The sequence below is a fragment of the Dromiciops gliroides genome, chromosome 6 (genome assembly GCF_019393635.1).
Source record: "Dromiciops gliroides isolate mDroGli1 chromosome 6, mDroGli1.pri, whole genome shotgun sequence".
NCBI classification, from domain to species: Eukaryota; Metazoa; Chordata; class Mammalia; order Microbiotheria; family Microbiotheriidae; genus Dromiciops; species Dromiciops gliroides.
This window is the reverse complement of record NC_057866.1, coordinates 7,625,810-7,641,859: the sequence shown is the minus strand read 5'-3', so window position 1 is coordinate 7,641,859 and position 16,050 is coordinate 7,625,810. Positions and strand designations below refer to the sequence as shown.

At 58.4% G+C, this 16,050-nt stretch overlaps 2 protein-coding genes across 3 annotated transcripts; one reads left to right on the top strand and one right to left on the bottom strand.

Annotated features, from left to right (window-relative positions):
* Positions 1 to 1,348: 1,348 nt before the first annotated feature.
* NDUFV1 (NADH:ubiquinone oxidoreductase core subunit V1) lies at positions 1,349 to 5,898 on the top strand. The gene is made up of 10 exons (XM_043970147.1): positions 1,349 to 1,583; positions 2,791 to 2,873; positions 2,975 to 3,145; positions 3,626 to 3,809; positions 3,982 to 4,171; positions 4,642 to 4,854; positions 4,944 to 5,110; positions 5,252 to 5,333; positions 5,441 to 5,586; positions 5,724 to 5,898. The coding sequence occupies exons 1-10, from the start codon at positions 1,503 to 1,505 to the stop codon at positions 5,805 to 5,807; spliced, it is 1,401 nt and encodes a 466-aa protein (XP_043826082.1). The 5' UTR covers positions 1,349 to 1,502; the 3' UTR covers positions 5,808 to 5,898.
* A 365-nt stretch (positions 5,899 to 6,263) lies between these two features.
* LOC122730783 (double C2-like domain-containing protein gamma) lies at positions 6,264 to 15,394 on the bottom strand. Of its 2 annotated transcripts, none has more exons than XM_043970151.1 (11): positions 14,909 to 15,394; positions 13,666 to 13,979; positions 12,623 to 12,702; positions 12,434 to 12,505; positions 10,018 to 10,127; positions 9,376 to 9,505; positions 9,192 to 9,245; positions 6,829 to 6,980; positions 6,666 to 6,747; positions 6,487 to 6,583; positions 6,264 to 6,413 (listed from the first exon to the last, which is right to left on the bottom strand). In XM_043970151.1, the coding sequence occupies exons 2-11, from the start codon at positions 13,943 to 13,945 to the stop codon at positions 6,283 to 6,285; spliced, it is 1,188 nt and encodes a 395-aa protein (XP_043826086.1). In that variant the 5' UTR covers positions 13,946 to 13,979; positions 14,909 to 15,394; the 3' UTR covers positions 6,264 to 6,282. The 2 variants fall into 2 exon arrangements, with proteins under 2 accessions (XP_043826086.1, XP_043826085.1); XM_043970150.1 differs by having other exon boundaries at positions 13,666 to 14,006; positions 14,909 to 15,390.
* Between the last annotated feature and the right edge of the window lie 656 nt (positions 15,395 to 16,050).

The window sequence follows — 16,050 nt, the reverse complement described above, 5'->3', positions numbered from 1 at the left end:
ATAATAAAATCAAAACCATCTTGCAATGTTTCAAAATTAGAGATGAATAAATAGAAAAAAAATACACATGGAACAATAAAAGACAATGAAATTCAAACTAGGGAAATCTAAATGAATATGAACTTAATATTAATAAGAGTATTATAAAATATAAACTTGATCACATGACTATAAAAAGCTTTTACAAATATTCTCCTTGTTTTAAAAACTAAGTATAAAACACAATCTCAAAAGCATGAAAATCTCTATGAAAATAAACCCATACCATTAATTTCAAAATGTAGGTGTAATAGCATAGAAATCCTATGTAACCTCTGAACTGATACTATTAATAATCTGAGTGAATTTAGAACACTTTTGATTCCGATATCTAAAATCCCCAATACTCATATCAATACCTTGCTTGTCTCCTTAATGCACAGCACAGTGGGTGGCACAGGGTAGATGCTTAATAAATGCCTTAATAAATGCTATTCATGAGATGAGCTGCAAGTGCAGAAACCATGGGCAGATAATATATAGGGAGAAAAGGAGAATTTTCAGTAGAAACCAGAGGACTAGGAAGGCACAATTCCCCCTTCTAGGCCAAGGCAGCCCAGTAAAGCTGTGAGAACCCACAGGATAGAGAGATCATCCTATAGGGAGGTGATCGACAGAGATTTATGACCATGCACAGGGCACCACGCTTCTTGCTGAAGATAGTAAGGTTAAAAGAATGACCAAGTCTTTGCCCTTGGGAACCTTCTTTCCCGGAAATAGGTGCTCTCTGGAACGTCGGTCCAGGGAGAAGCTCTGCCCAGCCCTGCATGTCCCAAACACAGCTCGTCATCTCCAGCCGCCCCCCCCTCCCCCCGTGGAGGGTATCCCCGCTGTCCCCTGTCACCCAGGGGACGCACAACTTCGGTGTCATCAGAGACTTCTCCCTTACCCTGCCCCCACAGGAGCATCCCGCGTCCACCCTCCCTGCATGCCTCTGACATCTCCACTCCCATGGTCAGCGAACCTTGACCCCAGGGTGGAGGTGGAATTGACAAAGACTGACATTTCTAAGGCGCTTTGAGGATTTCAAAACACTTTCTACACATGTGACTGGGGGGAATTCTCATCATGGGGCGGGGGGAGGCTTTGGGCCCTATAGGTACGATTATCCCTAATTTAAGAGTGAGGCTCAGAGAGGTCCCGTTTCTCTCCTAAGTCACTTGGCCAGGGAGCCAGCCCAGCCAGGAAGGTGAAACTACGTTTCCCAGAATGCCTCGGGCCGGAACGGCGTGACGCAGGCGGACAGCCGCGACAGACGTTCCGGCGCAGAGGCGGGGCCTCGTGGCAACGTGACGCCAGCGCGTGGCGCGGCGGGTGACGTTAAACTCCTGCGCTGTGGCCCCGGCTTCTGCCCGTCCGCGGAGCGAAGGTGACAGCGGGAAGGTCCGTGCCCCGGGTGGCAGCGGCGCCGCGAAGCCTCGGTCCTCCTCCCGCCGCCCGTGGCCCCCTCCAAGGCCTGCACAATGCTGGGGGTGCAGCGGCTCGTGCGGGGGGCGCTCTCAGCCAGGGGTCTGGCCCGGCTCACCTTCCAGGAGGTGGGGACGGTAAGTCCTTTCCCCGGGACCTGGAGGGGAGGGGGGAGGGGCGGGGCTAAAGGGAGGGGCGGGACTGCATGGTCGCGTGGGGTTGGGAGGGGCGAGTAGAACCCGGGCAGGGTCTAGAAGAAAGGATGGGGCTTGGGGGGGGGGGAGTGGGGCGGGGCTGTGGGCAAGAAGGGGCGGGGCTTGGTTTTGTCAGTAGGAGGAGCCGGGACTTAGGGGTGGAGGCTCCCCCTTTTTCCCCACCTCCCTCCGAATTGCTAAGTGGGGTTCCCCTCCCTGGTCTGGCATTCAAAGCCTTCCAGGATGTCTACCCTATAACCTAAGCCACCCCCGACCCGCTTCCCAAGGAACCAGCTACCCTGAACCATAGGCAGCTGGGAGATTGGGGGGCAGTGAGTTAGAAGACCGCCCCCCTTTAGTTATGTGACCCTACACTGAGCCTCAGCCTCAGTTTCCTCATCTGCAAAATGGGGACACTAACAGAACTCTCCCTCCCAGGGGATGGGGATCAAATGAGATAACCTATCAAAACAGGCCTTCAAGTGCCCCAGTAGTAGTAGTAGTAGTAGTAGTAGTAGTAGCATGCCTGGAAGGGTCTGAGAAGTCATCCAGGCCAGATTGGGAAACTGAGTCCCTGGTGGGTTAAGGGGTTTGCCCGAGATCTCCCAGGTAGAAAGTGGCCGAGATCTTGTTCTGACCTCTCCCAGCCGTCCCCCATGCCTGGAATGCACCCCCTCCTCCCCACACTAGATGACCTTGTATGACCTTGTTCTCCTTGGGGTTCTCCCTTTGGCCTGAGACATTTGACCTTGATCCAGGTCACCTCTACAGGTCACGGTTTCTGGGTAGACTTTCAGCTTCTCGTGGGCAGGGGCATTGTGGGTGCTTTAAAATCTTTGTTGACTTGAATGGGAGGGGGAGGGAGTGAAGGACCATGGGGTGGAAGGCTTGTGGGGGCAGGAGGCTGGGTTCTGGTTTGGGCCTTTGTGGCTGGGGGCTGCACGACCTGCCCCTGATGCCTGCTGTGGACGGGGCTTCCCCCCTTCCCTCTGAGGCCCAAAACCTGAGCCCGGCTTCCCAAACTCAGCCCTCCTGGCCCTGCTCCTGCTGGTGCGATGGCCTTCCTAAGGCTCCATAGACACTTCAGGGAGGGGGCCACAAGCTCACGGGTTCTTGGGACCTGGACCTCCCGAGCCTCCCTTCTCCACAGGCGCCCCCCAAGAAAACAACGTTTGGATCCCTCAAGGATGAGGACCGCATTTTTACCAACCTCTATGGCCGCCATGAGTGGAGGTACTTAAGCCGTCTTGTGCCTCACCTCGGGGAGGGGGGATGTTGTGGAATCGTCTCCCCAACTCATCCCTTCCACTTCTCTCCCCCCCCCCCACCTGCAGGCTGAAGGGGGCCCTGAGTCGGGGCGACTGGTATAAGACGAAAGAGATCCTGCTGAAGGGGCCGGATTGGATCCTGAGCGAGATCAAGACCTCGGGCCTTCGGGGCCGTGGAGGGGCCGGCTTCCCAACGGGCCTCAAGTGGAGCTTCATGAACAAGCCGTCTGATGGCAGGTGGGGGGAGGTGGGGGCTGATGGGGGCTGACAGGAAATGGGGAGGAGGAGGAAGGGGGAAGCAGCTACAGCCCGGTGCCAACAGACTCTACAAGGTGGGAGCTCCCAGCCTCAGTTTCTCCTGTCTGACATGGGGACAGTGAGAACCTCTGCCCTGCCTTCCACCCAGGGCTGTTTGGAAGCTTCCAGATGTGCAGAGATGGGAGGCTGTGCCCTTCCTCACCCCTGCTGCTCCTCCTTGACCTAAGATGATTTTCCAGCGAGGGCTAGGATGGTTGGTGGTTGGTGCTCATGTTGGAGTGGGGGGCAAGATTGTGTGGAGTAAAATGGAGATGGGGGATTCGGGGTCCCGGCTGGCAGAGCTTGTGGATGCCGGAGTGGAGAGGCAATGACTGTTCTTCCTTGGGGGAGGGAAATGGGAATGATGTAGGAAAAGATATTGGGCGGCTCCACTGGCTGATGGGTCCCCGTCTTCCCCAGGCCAAAATACCTGGTGGTGAATGCAGATGAGGGGGAGCCAGGAACCTGCAAGGACCGGGAGATCATGAGGCATGACCCCCACAAGTTGGTGGAGGGCTGCCTCATAGGGGGCCGTGCCATGGGGGCCCGGGCTGCCTATATCTACATCCGCGGCGAGTTCTACAACGAAGCCTCCAACCTGCAGGTGAGCGAGACCAAGTGTAGGCCACCTTTGGGTGCCCAGGAGCAATGCTGACACATGGCCCTCTCTTCCTGGCCCTACTGACAATCTCTCCCCCGACCCCGCCTCCCCCCAAGGCCCTCTTCCCCCTGACCCCCCCCCTCATGGCCCTCTCTTCCTGGCCCCTTCCCCACAGGTGGCCATAAGAGAAGCCTATGAGGCCGGGCTGATTGGCAGGAACGCCTGCGGATCTGGCTACGACTTCGATGTGTTTGTGGTGAGGGGAGCTGGGGCCTATATCTGTGGGGAAGAGACGGCGCTCATTGAGTCTATCGAGGGCAAGCAGGGCAAGCCCCGCCTCAAGCCACCATTCCCTGCAGATGTGGGTATGTGACCTGTGCGCCCTCCCAGGGAGCCCATCAGAAGCCCGACACTAGGGCCAGGGCTGGCCAGTCCTGGGAGAGCGTCTGCCCCAACCCCATTGTGGGCCCCGGGGTGGGGGCAGAGGGGGGCCTCTGGACAGCTCAGTCACAGTACTGCAAGCGGGCCTCAGTGTGGGGGAAGAGCTGCTGGGGACCACCCCACTGGCCTGGGAGCCCAGGGAGCTGGGGCTGAGTTCCTGCCCCAACTGCAGCAGTAGCTCCTTGGGCCTTGGGGCCCTTCAGCTGCATGATGGAGGTGGGGGTACTAGTCCAACCTCTCTACAAGAACCCTTGACCTCTGGGTGTAAGTGGGAGCTCCCATTGCTCCTTACGGGAGCATCAGCAGAGAGAACTGGGAGGGAGTGGGCTGCGGGCTGTGAATGTGAGGAGGTGGCGGCCGCCTGCCCAGACGCCCCCTCCCCGACGTTTGACAGGAGTGTTTGGCTGCCCCACCACCGTGGCCAACGTGGAGACAGTGGCCGTGTCCCCCACCATCTGTCGCCGTGGCGGGTCCTGGTTTGCCAGCTTTGGCCGGGAGCGGAACTCCGGCACCAAGCTCTTTAACATCTCTGGCCACGTCAACTACCCCTGCACTGTGGAGGAGGAGATGTCGGTGCCACTCAAGGAGCTGATAGAGAAGCACGCGGGTGAGACTGGGAGTCTGGTGGCTGGGGGAGGGAGCTCAGGGAGGAGGGGGTTGGGGGGCAAGAGTTGACTTGGATTGTGGCCCCCCCAGGGGGTGTGACTGGTGGCTGGGACAACCTTCTGGCGGTGATCCCCGGCGGCTCTTCTACCCCTCTGATCCCCAAGTCTGTGTGTGAGACGGTTCTGATGGACTTCGATGGGCTGATCCAAGCTCAGACAGGGCTGGGCACTGCCGCCGTCATCGTCATGAACCGATCAGTAAGGACGCCTCCTGCCCGCCCCTGCCCATGGCATCTCCCCTGGTGCTAGAAGGATTGCTCTGCCCTCTCAAACCTGGGGAGGGGGGGTCCCAGTGTCCTCCCTCTCCCCCCACCTCAGTAGCGACTCCTGCTCCCCTAGACTGACATCGTGAAAGCCATTGCCCGCCTCATCGAGTTCTACAAGCACGAGAGCTGTGGCCAGTGCACTCCTTGTCGGGAGGGTGAGCACCCCGAGCCTGGGTGAGGGAGGGGGGAGGGGGAGCCCTGTGTGGGCCCCAGACTGAGCTCTAGGGGGAGGTCATCAGAACCCCTTCTCTGGCCACCCCAGGTGTGGACTGGATGAACAAAGTGATGTGGCGGTTCGTCAAGGGGGATGCCCGCGTGTCAGAGATCGACGCACTCTGGGAGATCAGCAAGCAGATTGAGGGCCACACCATCTGTGCCCTGGGTGATGGGGCCGCTTGGCCTGTGCAGGTACTGGTGGAGGAGGGGACAAGGAATGAGGGGAATGGTCCCTGGGTTGGTGGAGGGGGGGACAAAAGGAATGGGGGGACTGGCCCCCGTGTGAACAGGGCTCTGCCCCATAACTCCTCTCGCCCCTCTCCGAACAGGGCCTGATCCGCCACTTTCGCCCAGAGCTCGAGGATCGGATGCAACGTTTCGCAAAGGGCTACTCAGCCCGCCAGGCCGCCTAGGCGGGAGCCTGCCACCCCTCTTCCCCTTCCTGTGCTGGTCTGTGTGAATAAAGTCAGGGCTGCGCTTGGGCAGCTGCTGAGTTTCTATTTACCCATGTCTGCTTTCTGCCCTGCAGTGGGCCCGCCTCTCCTGGGGGAGGCCAGAGGAAGAAGCCAGGCCTGGGACTCGGAGGTGGGGGGCCCTGGGCCTTGGCCCCTCGAGGCAGACCTAGAGGACCCCCAAGGTGCCCTGCTCTGTGCTGCAACAGAGGGAGGAAGAGCCGGACCAGGTCGGCCCTTGGGCCTCCAGTCAGAGAAATGGGCACAGCACAGCCCCTGCACTGAACCAGTGTTTATTGGGGGAGTGTTTGTAGCCATAGACCATCCCTGCCTGGCCCCCAATAAGCCCATGCGGGGCCTCCTTTGCCCTCTCTTCCCAGATGGCCTGGATACCTCCCTCCCTCCCTCCCTCCCTCCCGGGCTCTCCTCTCCAGGCCTAGTCGCTGAGCTGAGGGGGCGCTCCGTCCAGCGGATGCCACAGCTCCAGGCGCCGGTCGCTGCGGGCCAGGCACTCACGCCAGTGCCGTAGCTTCTCCCCAGTGGAATTGATGCTCAGCTGCACCCCACCTGGTGGGAGGGTGTGTGATGCTCAGCCAAGCCCCCAGGACCTCCCCTCCACAGCCCTTGCCCCAGCCCTCACCAATGAAGTCGTTGGCCGTGCCCAGGTCGTAGTCCCACACTGACACCAGCAGGGTCTTCTGGGCCAGCTCTTCTCTCTGCCCCGCGTAGAAGAATTCCTGCAGACATAGGCTTGTCACTGTTGGCTCCATGGGCACCTGCTGGGGCAGGGCCTGGTGCCAGGCCTGGCTCCCCACTCACCTCATTGAATTCGGGGTTCAGGGTCTTCTTCCGGACCGTTGTCTTGTATTTGGACTTCTTCCCCACGTTTGGTCGCAGGAAGCTGAGAGACAAGGGGTTACTGGGTGGGGAGGGAATTGGGGGTTAGGGGTAACCTGGCCTAGAAATGCCCCTGCTCACTCACATGCGCACAAAAGGGTCCGAGTAGCCGTTGGCGTCCATGGGGGCGAGGTGGGCACAGCGTAAGACCCCCACCAGCAGGCCCCCCCGCTGGGAGCTGTAGCAGAGCGACAGCAGAATCCGGCCCCTCTCCTCTCCGGCTGCCTCCACCTCCTCCTGCAGGGGGGTGCCGGGCAGCAGTCACAGCCGGGTCCGGCACGGGCTGCTGATGCAAGTTAGGGGATTCTTTTCCCGCCCCAGTACAGGGGCTGGGCAGGCATCCGGGACCCTTTATTTATTTATTTATTTATTTATTTATTTATTTATTTATTTATTTATTTATTTATTTATTTATTTACTTATTTTAAGTGAGGCAATTGGGGTTAAGTGACTTGCCCAGGGTCATACAGCTAGTGTTAAATGTCTGAGGCTGGATTTGAACTCAGGTCCTCCTGACTCCAGGGCCCGTGCTCTATCCACTGCGCCACCTAGCTGCCCCTGGGGACCCTTTAAATGGTGGAGCTGGACTGAATTGTGTCCGGTGAGCTCTTAGCCAAACCAGGAAAGGGGGGTGGGGGCGGGGCACCTCAAGGAGCTGGCTCTCCCTGCTCCGTAGCAGTGACACGGCCTGCCCACCAGGGGGCAGGGCCGCAGCACTGGGGAGGGCACGGGAGGGGGCTCCAGATTGCTCCCTAAGGCCGATGGGACAGAGTCAGGAGCATTGTGACTCCCTGTGTGACCTTAGGAAACTCCTCTTTCTACTCTGGGCCTCGGTTTACCCATCTGCCAGCGGACCGATAGGTGCTCGGTTCTTTAAACTGAGCCTTAAAGGAGGAGAGACAGGCCAGGGGACGGCCTCTGCAAAGGCTTGGGGGGCAAAGATGGAGCTCGTCAGCGACCCCGACTGGGCGATATGGGAGACAGCGGCTCCGAATGGAGTTAGACTGGGGGGCTTCAGATGCACTGCAGGCTATTTGGTGCTACAGGAAAAAGGCCCCTGACAATGCTGATGTTCTCTGTCCTGAGGCCCCTCCCAGCCCTGACACCCCTGTCCTGAGGCCCCTCCCAGCCCCGACACCCCCTCTCCTGAGGCCCCTCCCAGCCCTGACACCCCTGTCCTGAGGCCCCTCCCAGCCCCGACACCCCTGTCCTGAGGCCCCTCCCAGCCCCGACACCCCTGTCCTGAGGCCCCTCCCAGCCCCGACACCCCTGTCCTGAGGCCCCTCCCAGCCCCGACACCCCCTCTCCTGAGGCCCCTCCCAGCCCTGACACCCCTGTCCTGAGGCCCCTCCCAGCCCCGACACCCCTGTCCTGAGGCCCCTCCCAGCCCCGACACCCCTGTCCTGAGGCCCCTCCCAGCCCGACACCCCTGTCCTGAGGCCCCTCCCAGCCCCGACACCCCCTGTCTTGAGGCCCCTCCCAGCCCCGACACCCCCTGTCCTGAGGCCCCTCCCAGCCCGACACCCCTGTCCTGAGGCCCCAGCCAGTGTTAACCTTGTATTGCCTTTCATTTAAGCTATGGTCAAGCTGAGGGCCCCCTGCCCAGAGCCCTCAGGGCACTGGCTGGGGATGAAGGGGATGCATTTGTAGGGCACCTCATTCCCTGGATTGAAAGTCTGACCTTGGGGCCTGGGGCTGTGGGAACAGGCAGTTGGGTGTGGCCCTGGAGGGCAGCCCCAGGTTGTTTGTCCCTCTGAAAGGCCAGGCCCACCCTGTACCCCCAGCCTTCCCGTTCCCCTCTGCCCACCCCAGAGCATACAGGGCCTGACCTTCAAACCCAGCCACCCCTGGCCCTGCACCAGCCCTGACACCCCCCTCCTCTTCCTTGCTGATGCTGGTGTCCTGACCCTAGAACTGTTTGGGTCTCGTGGGGTCCCTCTCCTCGGGTGCCCTCATCTCTCTTTCCATCTTGTCCTGGCCCCCTCCAGCTGTCCCCCTGTGGACAGCCTGTCACTGGCACCAGGAGATTGATCAGAGGAGAGGGGACGTCCAAGTGATTAGCATCAGCGAGGAAGCTTGGAAGGCCCTAGCTTCTACCCAAAATAGAATTAGCTGAGGGGGGCCTGAAACTGGTGCAGCCAGGCCTCTGCTCACAGCAATGCCAGTGACAGGGTCTAGTGATGGGAATGGGGCCTACCTGGCCCGGCCCCAGCCTTGGCCCCAGTCCCAGCCTCAGCCCTGGCCCCAGCCCCTTCCCCAGCCCCCTCCCCAGCCCCAACCTCATCTCCAGCCCCAGCCTCAGCCCCCTCCCCATCTCCAGCCCTAGCCCCCTCCCCAGCCCCACCCCCACCTCAGTCCCCTCCCCATCTCCAGCCCTAGCCTCATCTCCAGCCCCCTCCCCAGCCCCTTCCCCAGCAGCAGCCCCAGCCCTGGCCCTGGGGGACCTACCTCCTCATACAGGGACATGCCCCGGGCAGTGTCCAGGCTCCTGGGCCTCTTGGTCTGAAAATGCAGAGGGCAGAAGCGGGAGCCCTGAGGCCCTAGGCTCCTGCCCAGGCTGTTCTGGGGCCCTGCCCCATCCCCCAAGTTCATCCCTGATGCCCCTTGCCCCTGCCCTGCCCCGTCCTCTCACCAGGCGCCTCTTCTCCAGGCAGATGTTGAAGCTTCGTGTCAGGTTGGGCACCAGCTTCTTCAGGGGCACTCGCAGCTCCCCCAGGGGCTCTGCCCGCCTCCTCAGGCGGGACTCCTCACACACGCACAGCCTGCTCTCAGACCCCGGGGCTCTGTTACTGCTCGGGGTCTGCCCTCTGCCCCGCCCCCCCCCCGCCCCCACCTTATCCCAGGGCTATGGGCCCTTCCTCTGCCTAGCTTTCCAGCTGAGCTTTACAAAGCACCTAACAGACATTTCCTTATAGCACATGGCTTGGGGGTGTGAGGGATCTCTGGGACCAAGTACTTCTGCCAAGCTTCCCACCCCAGCTGACTCAAGGCTTTCCCTAAGCCCTCCCCAGCACATCAGGGGCCCTTCCTTCATTCTCACTGCTGGAGCCCACAGATTGCCCCTATGACTGATCACACTTCTCCTTTGACATCCCCAACGGGAAGCCTTGCACCCAGTCTTGTAAGGGAGACAAAGGTCGTTCCCCCAGCAAGACTGGCAGATAACTCTGAGCCAGCCTGAGGGCCCCCTGGGAGGGCTGGGGGAGGGGTCTGGAAAAGAATGACAGGCCTGGATGGGGGCCACCCAGGCAGAGAACACATGCAGGGGGCTCACCGCAGAGTTTTACGCCCAGCATCCTGGCAGGTGAAGCCATGGTAGGTAAGCGTCTCATCCCAGTGAGGGCCTCGGCTGCCCCTCACTGTCCGGGTGCGCAGCTGACTTGCCTGGGCAGAGGGGGAGAATGGCTGGGGAGGGGCCTGGGAGGCCTTGGGCTGTGAGGGACCTCAGCCTGTGTGTAGCCTGCACCCTTTTTATGGCTCAGAGTGGGGCCTTCCTCTGTGTCCTGTCTGGAAAGCTCAGCCCCCTGCATGTTCACTCCCCATATGAATGTCTTTCCCTTCTCCCCTCTGAAATCTCTCTGGCATCTGTTCCCTTCTCCTATCACCTGTGACCATGACCATGAGCAGGACCAGCATCACAAGCCAGCATCTACGTGAGGCCCCCATCAGTGGTGTCTTGTCTGGACCATCATAATAGTCTCCGAACTGCTCTTTCTGCTCCAGTCTCTTCCTTATTCTTTTCATCTGGCCCATCTTCCTCAATCCTTGTGGTCCAATGGGAAGGGTACAGGTCTGGAGCAGAGGACCTGGGTCCAATCCTGCCTTAGTCGCTCCCTCGCTACCTGTGTAACCTTGGGCCTGGCCTCTCAAAGCCTCAGTTTCCTCATATGTAAAATGAGAAGAAGAATACTGACTACAAAATATTTTTAAAATCTGGAAATGCTATTTAAATATGAAATTATTATTATTGTTATGTCACACTCTTGCCCAAGAACCTTTAAAGATTCCCTCTCACCAGCAGGAGAAATCCAAAATCTTTTCTCTTGAATTCTAGGCCCCAACCACCCCATCTAACTTTAGCTGCCACTGCTTTTTTTTTTTTTTTTTAAGTGAGGCAATTGGGGTTAAATGACTTGCCCAGGGTCACACAGCTAGTAAGTGTTAAGTGTCTGAGGCCGGATTTGAACCCAGGTACTCCTGACTCCAGGGCTGTGCTCTATCCACTGCGCCACCTAGCTGCTCCATGCCACTGCTTTCTTATATCACATATCACTCCAGGCTCGTCACTGTTCTCTCCACATTCATGCTTCATCCTGTCCACAGGCCTTTGTTTATGCTACAGCCTCCACCTGGAGAGACCTTTCTCTTCTTCAACAACATCCTACTCAGCCTTCATAGCCCTGTTCTAACTCTTCTACCTCCTTCAGGAAGCTGCAGCCCACAAGGATCTCAGCCTTCTCTTGTTCCATCACATCCCACTCTTCGTGCCCCGTGGACTAGAGCACCCTGGGCCCATCTGTCCTCTACCATCTCCCAAAGTCTGCCCAAGCTCCTGCTGGTTGTTTGCGTGACCCTCTCTCTCCATCTCATCCTCTGCCGTGCCCGCCTCCTTTTGCCTTCAATCTTTCCCAACACTAGGGCTTTTCCGGTGAGTCCTGTCTTCTCAGCATGTGGCCAAAGCATTTCGGCTTCCGCTGCGTTACCTGACCTTCTAGTGGACAGCCTGAATGACTTTATGGATTGACGGCTTTGTTTTCCAAGGGACTCTCTAAAGCCTTCTCCAGCACCAAAATTCCAAAGGGTCGATGATGGGCACTCAGCCTTCCTCATAGTTCCCCTCTCACGGCCATACATTGCTACTAGAAAAGCCACATCTTTGTCAGCAAGGCGATGTCTCTGCTTTGGAGTGTGCTGTCCAGATCTGCCATAACTTTCCTTCCAGGGAAATTTAATGCTGGAATGTTTTGCTATTTCCCTCTCCAGTTCATTTTACAGGTGAGGAAGCTGATGCAAACAGGGTTAAGTGAATTACCCAGGGTAGCACAACTGGTAAGTGTCTGGGGCTGGATTTGAACTCATGAAGATGAATCTCGGGGCAGCTAGGTGGCGCAGTGGATAGAGCACCGTCCCTGGAGTCAGGAGGACCTGAATTCAAATCCGACCTCAGACACTTAACACTTACCAGCTGTATGAACCTGGGCAAGTCACTTAACCCCAATTGCCTCACCACAAAAAAAAAAAAACAACAAAAAAAAAAGATGAATCTCCCTGACTCTGGGGCCAGTGCTTGATACACCATGGCGCCACCTAGCTGCCCTTGGGTAATTACAACCATTGCCCTAAAATGTCACTCTAATGGCAGAAGACTGGGATTTTTGTTAGAAGGGACCTTCTTGGTTCAAGTCATTCTGCATCCACCAGTCTTGTCTGCCTGACATCCTAGAAGTTCCTTGAAGGGGGGCAGGGTGGTGGATGAGAGAAGGCAGCTCTGACAAAGTCCGGACCCCAGGTCCCAGGCTCACCAAGCTCCCTCGAGATCCAGAGGACCTGGCGCTGCCTCTTACTTTGGCTAGTCTGTCACCTGGACAGCCTCTTCCCCTTTGCGGTCCTCTGCTTCCTCTCCTGGAGGACGAAGCCCCCAAAGGGTCCCCTCCATCTTCCCACCCTCCCAGCCCTTCCCTGGCGTTTACCTTGCTTGTTCCTGGCAACAGATTTGCCTTCACAAAGGTGTCGATGGAGCCTGAGTCCAAGGGCTTCAGACCCTACAGGACAGAAGGTCGTGGCTGGCGGTTTCAGAGAGGGGCCAGGGGGCCTTCTGGGATGGGGGCAGAGTGGGAAGTTGCTGCCTCAGGCCCCCTCCCTCCCACCAGTCCTCTCACCTTGGCCCGATGGATCGTGCAGTGCAGGACACAGTTCTGCTGGTCCAAGAGGAGGGTGAATTCAAGGGAACCCAGAGCAGCTGGGGAGGGAGAAGGGACAGTCCGTGAGCTCTGGCCTTTCCTGGCTTCCTGGGAGTCCCAGCTGAAGTGCCACCTTCTCCAAGGAGCCTTTCTCAGTCCCCTGGAGGTCTAGTGCCTTCCCTCTGCCCATTATTGCCTCTTTGTCCCATCTATAGCTGGTTTGCACATAATTATTTTTGGGTTGTCTGCTTTTCAGCTCTCCAAACTTCTCTGTGGCTCTCCAATGTCTAGCCCAGTGCCTGGCACATGGTAGGCACTTATAGACATGTTTATTGACTGACTAGGGGCTGAGGGGGGGTCTTAGGCTTAGACCAGAAACGAAAAGGTTCCAGGAAGGAGGCGGATGACCAACCAAGAGCCCAGTGTCTCCACCTGGATGGGGGGCGGGGCTGTTTCCTACATGGTTCTTAGTTGGGAATGGAGCAGAGATGGGGGTAGGAGCCTCCAGGATCTTCCTCTGATTCAGCTCCCCACACCCATGTGACCTCCAGCCTGGGCTCTGCTGATGTCACCCCCCCACCATGGAACCAGCTGGACCCCCATGAATCTAGGGCCCAAGGAAGGGTCACCTTCTGTGTTCTGCAGGCTGATGCAGGCAGCTCCAGATGGGAGCAGCAGTGTGTGTGTGTGTGTGTGTGTGTGTGTGTATGTGTGTGTGTGTATGTGTGTGTGTGTGTGTGTGTGTGTGTGTTCATGCCTGCCTGCACTGTCTGTGTGCTTCAGCACAGGTGGGTTCATGGGTTGTACCTATGTTAAAAATGTGAACCTGACCCATTGGAAGCACTGTCAGGGGGAGACCCCTTCCTGGGCTAGGTACCTGGCCAGGGCAGGGGTGTCTCTCCAGGCCTTGCTTAGGCAGACAAGGACAAGGGAGGGAGGTGAGGCAGCTCCTTCCCTCTTCCTCTTCCTCTTCCTCTTCCCCTTCCCTCCCCTTGGCAGACCCGGGGGGCCTGAGCACTCACTGGTCTCATCTGAGTCTCCATCCTGCTCTGCCTCCAGGCCCTGGGGAAGCTGAGAGCCTCCAGGCTTCACTGCTGGGGTCCTGGCTTCCTCCACAGGGTTGCCCCCGTCAGGCAGTGCAGGCAGTGTTGGCCGGGCCCGAAGCAGGGCAGGAGCAAAGGGGTAGAAATGGGGGAAGTAGTCGGAGATCTGGCGGATGGGGCGGATGGGCCCCGGGCTCACGTTGATGGCCATATGTTCCTGCATGGTGACCTTCTCCCCACGGGCGCCAGACGTGGCCATGGGCACTGACAGGCCAGAAGGACCCTGAGAGAGTCTGGGAGGTCCCGGCGTGAGGTGGGGGCTGGACACCGGGAGGGCAAGGGGGCCAGATAGAGGGGAGGAAGGTTGGACAAAGGGGAAGGGTCAGGGAAAGTAGGCAAGACACAGAGGAAGGGTCGGCATGAGGAAGGAGACTGAACGCAGGAAAGATCAAGGGGAGTGGGCAGGCCCGGGGAAGGTCAATGGCAAGAAGGCTGGACAAGGGGAAGGGGCAGTTTGGTGGGAAGGGAAGGAGTGGGCAGAAGGGAGCACTCTAGGAGCAGACCCAGAGCCCAGCTGGCTGGACTAGAGACGAGCCCCAGTGGGAGGACAGGATGCTTGAGACTTCGTCCCAGGCCCAGGTGCTGGCTGGCAGCCTGGGGAGAGCTCAGCTACAGCTAGGGGGTGGGGCAGGGCACTGGACTCTGGGGCCTGGGGGCGGGTGCATTTTGGGCAAGGCAGGACCAGAGCCCAGCTAAGGTTATGTTAGGGAGGCTTGGTCATCCTGCCGTCAGGGGCTTATGTGTTTGTATTTGATTGGGGGGTTGCGGAGTGACCTTGTGGACCAGAAGTCTCTTTTCTGGGGAGAGGTCTGTCTCTTGGGCTGCAGTGGGAGGGGAGGTTGGGAAGTCCCTGTGGAGGGCTACCCACCAGCACACAGGTCCTAGTTTGGGGCCATGTCTGGGGGGGGGTCTGTTCTGGGCAGCAGTTGGGGGGGTCTCTTTCCCATTGGAGTATCAGAATGGGGGAGTTTTGGTGTTAGGAGAGGCTGGGGGGTTTTAGGGGGATATTTGTCCAGGGTGTCTGCTCTGGGCGGGCTTTCTCCAGAGGGGTCTGAGGTAGATGCAGGATAGGAGACCTCAGGGGTCTGCTTGGGGGGATCTTGAGGGTGCGCTCTCCTCTGTGTCCCGAGACTGCTGAGGGCAAGGGGGTGGGAGGACTCACCTGGCCCTCGGGCTGACGGACACACGGGACTGGACCAACTGCCTTCAGGTTCCAGGTCGGACGCCCGCCCGTGGCTGCCACCGCCTCTTCTGCTGCTTCTGCTGCGTGTTTGTCTGTCTCCTACCCCGGCTCCAGCCTGGACCGTCTGTGACCGCCCCGCGTCCTCCGTTGCAGCGCCACGAGGACAGACGAGGACAGGCGCGCATACACACACACACACACACACACACACACACACACACACACACACACACACACACACACTGAGACACTAGTCCCCGCTCCTCCACCCTTCCAATATACTAACAGTACACACACTCTCCCAATAAACACACTGGCCAATACGGACTCACGCCCCCATTGAGACACTGGTCCCCAACGACTGGCCTTGTGCCACCCCTCCTCCCACGTCATATGCCAAAAAACACACACCCACTGATCACACCCAACCTGCTGCTCCCAGTCATGACCTCTATCATACTTAGAGGCTGACATGCACACAGGCACCTTCACACACACACACACACACACACACACACACACACACACACACTCACACACTCACCCATACACTCACCGGGAGAGAAGCGTGTGAGTATCACAGAGCACCCTGGCAGAGACCTCGTCCATACCAGATTCCAGGCACCCCTTCCCTTCCCTCCCCTAGACCCCCTCTCCTTCCCATCACAAAAGTTGACTGAGACACATCCTCACACCCCCATATATGGCATACACACATGTTCTAAGGACTGGGGTCTGTCACTTGGAGTTTGGGGGGGTTTCTCAGGGCTCTCTGGCCCCTCCCACCATTCTGCCCCTCCTCCCAGTTCCCTCTTCTCTTTCCGGACCCAACTTTGAGTAGCCACCCCAGGTGGTCTGGGACCTTCCCTTCCCCCAACACCTCTGACTTGATCGCCCTTGAAATGGAGTTATTTTTAAAAAGTAATTTATTCTTGCTAACTGCCAACAAAGGTGAGAAATGGGAAGGATGCTTGGAGGGGGAGAGGAGGGAAGGGAGGGAGAAGGGTAAAGCGATTGGAAATGCAGAACAGGGCCCCCAGGGTGGAGTGAGGGAAAGGAGGGGGTGACTTGGTTTCCTCCCTCTACCCCCTTTCTTCTTCCCTCTTCCTCTTCTCAAGCCC

Bases quoted from the DNA above. Each gene is read 5' to 3' on its own strand.
- NDUFV1 (XM_043970147.1), top strand. From the start codon at position 1,503: ATGCTGGGGGTGCAGCGGCTCGTGCGGGGGGCGCTCTCAGCCAGGGGT. The intron at 2,874-2,974 runs GTACTTAAGCCG...CCCCACCTGCAG, and splicing joins TATGGCCGCCATGAGTGGAG to GCTGAAGGGGGCCCTGAGTC. The intron at 5,111-5,251 runs GTAAGGACGCCT...CTGCTCCCCTAG, and splicing joins TCATCGTCATGAACCGATCA to ACTGACATCGTGAAAGCCAT.
- LOC122730783 (XM_043970151.1), bottom strand. From the start codon at position 13,945: ATGGCCACGTCTGGCGCCCGTGGGGAGAAGGTCACCATGCAGGAACAT. The intron at 10,128-12,433 runs GTAAACGCCAGG...CCCTCTGCCCAG, and splicing joins TGTTGCCAGGAACAAGCAAG to GCAAGTCAGCTGCGCACCCG. The intron at 9,506-10,017 runs GTGAGCCCCCTG...GTCTGAGAGCAG, and splicing joins GCTGGGCGTAAAACTCTGCG to GCTGTGCGTGTGTGAGGAGT.